This window comes from Morone saxatilis, unplaced genomic scaffold (assembly GCF_004916995.1).
Source record: "Morone saxatilis isolate NCDOM2014 unplaced genomic scaffold, NCSU_SB_2.0 Contig17, whole genome shotgun sequence".
Classification (NCBI taxonomy): Eukaryota; Metazoa; Chordata; class Actinopteri; family Moronidae; genus Morone; species Morone saxatilis.
In genome coordinates this window covers 17,667,417-17,671,624 of record NW_023339729.1, presented here as the reverse complement: position 1 = coordinate 17,671,624, position 4,208 = coordinate 17,667,417, and the positions used below count along the sequence as shown (strand labels likewise).

Here is a 4,208-nt window from a genome sequence, read left to right as displayed (position 1 = left end):
AGGAATAGAGGAGAGGCAGTATGTACAGTCGAAGTAGATAGAACCCAACGTGAGTCAGAGTTTATGTCCTAACATTTCCATTTGCTTGTCCCTTGTTTCAGCTGAACATCTCATTCCCCGCTACTGGCTGCCAGAAGCTGATTGAAGTTGACGATGAGCGTAAGCTGCGTACTTTCTACGAGAAGCGTATGGCCACCGAGGTGGCTGCTGACCCTCTGGGAGATGAGTGGAAGGTAATGTTGTGATGCAGTCCAGTTAACTTGTTTCATGTGCAGTCTTCATTCACAATGTGGCACACCAGCAGACCGTTTCTGACTGACCCGTAGTCATTAAGGGGGGACAGCGTGTTGCCAGAGTAACTGTGGAGCTGCTAACCAGATACAGTCAGACCTTATGACAGTGGCTGATTGTAACAGCATTGCTCTCTCAATTCCCTCGCATCCTCAAAACAAAACATTAGTTTGCTCTTGAAGTTTGAGTCTGAATGTAGGTATGGAATAAATGTAGTCTGAATGCCAACGTTGGGTTTGCCAAGTTCTGATGAGGTCAAAGGGCTGATAAATGGGCTGTATTTCTAGCAGTACGCGGCTCTGACGTGGCCACTGGGAACCGTTGGTGTTGAATGTTTTGATCAAGGACACTTTCAATTTGTGGACAGGAGGAGCTGAAAGTTAATTTGAATCTTTCAAATCTACCTTCTGAGCCGCATCCACCTGCTTATTATGGCCTCATGGTTGATAAAGTGCAGTTGGCTATCCAATTAGTTGTATTCCTTAGAGACACAAACACATTTAAGTTAAAAACGTGATATTTTTGTTTTGTGCAAACAATCCATTTTCTTTCAGACACTGCGTACCAAGTACCCTAAACGGAGGAGCAGAGAAGTAACTTGTTTTCTGTACTTGTGCAGGGTTATGTGGTGCGCATCAGCGGAGGCAATGACAAGCAGGGCTTCCCCATGAAGCAGGGTGTGCTGACCCACGGCCGTGTGCGCCTGCTGCTCAGCAAGGGCCACTCCTGCTACCGTCCCCGCAGGACTGGCGAGCGCAAGCGCAAGTCTGTCCGCGGTTGCATCGTTGATGCCAACCTCAGCGTTCTCAACTTGGTTATTGTCAAGAAAGGTAAAGTGTTACTCTTTCTGATGTGGACTATTTTATGGAAATAGTAAATTGCATATTGAGAAAAAAACAATGGATAACTACAACAGGCTACACAGGGATGACTAAAGGAGTGCTGATCTAGAAGTCTTTTATATTACTTGTTATATTTATGGCACACCAGCAGACCGTTTCTGACTGATCCATAGTCATTAAGGGGGGACAGCGTGTTGCCAGAGTAACTGTGGAGCTGCTTACCAGATGCGACCAGATCCAGGGTCAGTGGATGGTTGAACTGACTTGCTCTCTCATTGTCTCATGTACACTAGTGTCAGAAGAATGAAGCTGCTGCTCTTTTATTGTCACTAAATGCTGTAGTGTGATTCATTCTTTGGCATTGGTGCAGTTTCAGGTTAATAAAGGACAGTGTGTGTGTGGCACTCATGAGATATAGTGGAGTGTCTCCCTTGGCATTTTGTGCGTTGGGCTATTCTCTACCTTTTTTGTGTTTTTGATTTTAGTGATAGTTAAAGTTCATGCAAAAGGTTGAGATGTAAGCAGTGCAGTTTGTGAACTTGGCTTTAATCCACACGGCTGACTCATTTTCCCCTTATCTGGTTATTCTCAGGTGAGAAGGACATTCCCGGGCTGACCGACAGCACCGTCCCTCGCCGTCTTGGTCCCAAGAGGGCCAGCAAGATCCGCAAGCTCTTCAACCTGGCTAAGGAGGATGACGTTAGGCAGTATGTTGTGAGGAGACCCCTGACTAAAGAAGGTAAGACTAGAGCCAATTTCCCAACATCAGTTTGGACTTTTGCTTACAAGTGTTCATGGAGTCACTGAATGTAGGTTTGTATTCAGTGTGCTTTTGACTTCCACTGACACATGAGATCATAAACCACATAAATGTGCCGTTTAAAAGTGGGAATTATTAGGGGAACAAAGTGCGTTACTTCAAAATTGGATCAAGTTAATACAAATCGCAATACAAATGTCTGAATATTTAAACCAGTGAGGTGAACAATGAAAAGAAAACAAAGAAAAGGAAATATGCAGTGTTTTGCAGTTAATGCCCTACTACGGAAATAAATAAAAGGACTATAATTTGTCTGAGAAAATATGCTGTAGACCCTTTTCAGTCATAATTGAGAGAGAAAAAACTGAGAATAATATTTTGAACTCAGTATTGAGTTAAATGTACCCACAGCCCTACCTGTGTTTCTGTTAACTGTTTTAGTATGAGAGGTTTTTAACTCCATGTTTCTCCTGTAGCCCAGGATGGACAGTTAGTTAAAGCCTTTCACAAGTTTCGTAATATTTTAAGTACCGTAATATTAATTTGGTTGCAATCTGCAACCTCACCACTAGCTGCCAGTAAACCCTACACATTGGTCCTTTTTTAAGACGACAATTAAAGCACTGGGGACATGTTAATGTAAACAGGTTAAACTAATTTAAAATACACTAGTGTATATGCTGTCACAACTCAAATAGTAGTGACGTATTAAGCCTAAATGTTTACTTTATACTGTAAACCCAAACTGCTACATTTCATGACCACTATCAATTTTCAGGTTCGTCCCTTTTACAGTATAATAGAGAAACGTCACAATTACGCAGCATTCTGTGTCTTGTATATGATGCAGTCAGGGTAAGGAGCAGTGAGGATTTCAGTTTCTTTGCCAGATAAATATTTGGAAACTAAGAACCTCTTTCCTGCTGCCTGTCTGCCTAGAAGTGTGTCTTGCTGGGCTTTCTTAATAAAAATTCCATTATGCATACACACCAGAGTATGCAAGATGGTTCCCATCCATTCTCAGTGTTAACACTGTCAATCATATTCCACTTCAGCATTCTCCATCATACCTGGTATTTACTCACATTGTCAGTAGTATTAACTGGATGCCCTCTCTCTGGTAGGCAAGAAGCCCAGAACTAAGGCTCCCAGGATCCAGAGACTGGTGACGCCCCGTGTGCTGCAGCACAAGCGCCGCCGCATCTCCCTCAAGAGACAGCGCACCCAGAAGAACAAGGAGGAGGCCTCTGAGTACGCCAAGCTGCTGGCCAAGAGGATGAAGGTAATGTTTTTATTACTTTTTTCCTTTATTACAGTGCTTGGTTACTCAGAACTCAAGTGGCTCTTAGTTGTGACATGACACATTTCTAAGTGGTTTTAGATTAATAAATTACTCAAATGTATTTTGAGGTTATTGCTCCGTATATTTCCCCTAAAATGGTGCTTGTAGCCTTTTGTAATTGTCAGGAGACAGAACTTGGAGCAGAGATGAATTGCACCATATTTTGATGGGAACTTTATAATTGTAGTGGTAAAAGTCCTTCACAGATTGGAATTATTGTACTTAGACATTAACTTAGATGAACAAGCAAAACAGAACTTAAACACCAAGTATAAGGCTTTTTCACTGCCATCTGATTTTAATCTGCAGTAAACTGTTGCATTATCTAGCAGTCACTGACCTCATTGGAGTTAAGAATAAACGGTGTGGAATTATTAAATTGTAATGTTGACATGTCCTGTTACTGTGTGTGTGGGGGTGAACATAGCTGTTTTTAATGACGTGTTGAAACATTTTACTGACACTTGTTTCTGCTAACAGGAGGCCAAAGAGAAGCGCCAGGAACAGATCGCCAAGAGGCGCCGCCTTTCTTCTCTGAGAGCATCTACATCCAAGTCAGAGTCCAGCCAAAAGTGAAATCAGAAAGTCAAATAAAGTCATGTTTTGCTGAAAAATTCGTATTGTAATTCTTATTTTTCAGTATCTTGAGTCCAAAAAGACTATATGATTGCAGGTTTACCAGTTGAATTACAGTAGGCAGCTAATAGACAAATTAACTGCTGCCTAAACTTGTAGAAACAGCCTTTGCTCAAATGCTGCAAGAAAATTAAGTGTTTTTAACTTAAGCATATTTACATAAGATTTCAAGCTTTTTTGGAGATGTGTTATACTGTGGGTAGGGCTGCACAATGAATTGAAATCACAATCTGCTATTTTGAAGATAAAATGTGACAACAGTATAATTAAAGGGGAACTTGGCAACTTTTTCAGCTTAATAAACCCGTTTAGAAATCATTTGGATGGTTAAATGGCC

The 4,208-nt window shown here is 41.5% G+C and overlaps 1 protein-coding gene across 1 annotated transcript in view; it reads left to right on the top strand.

The window, feature by feature from the left end:
- rps6 (ribosomal protein S6) overlaps positions 1–3,849 on the top strand; it is a 4,595-nt gene extending 746 nt beyond the window's left edge. The window contains exons 2-6 of the mRNA XM_035659901.1: positions 102–233; positions 911–1,121; positions 1,726–1,872; positions 3,018–3,175; positions 3,716–3,849. Coding sequence (XP_035515794.1) covers positions 102–233; positions 911–1,121; positions 1,726–1,872; positions 3,018–3,175; positions 3,716–3,811 — 744 coding nt within the window. The 3' untranslated portion in view covers positions 3,812–3,849. The remainder of the gene's footprint in view (positions 1–101; positions 234–910; positions 1,122–1,725; positions 1,873–3,017; positions 3,176–3,715) is intronic.
- Positions 3,850–4,208: the final 359 nt, after the last annotated feature.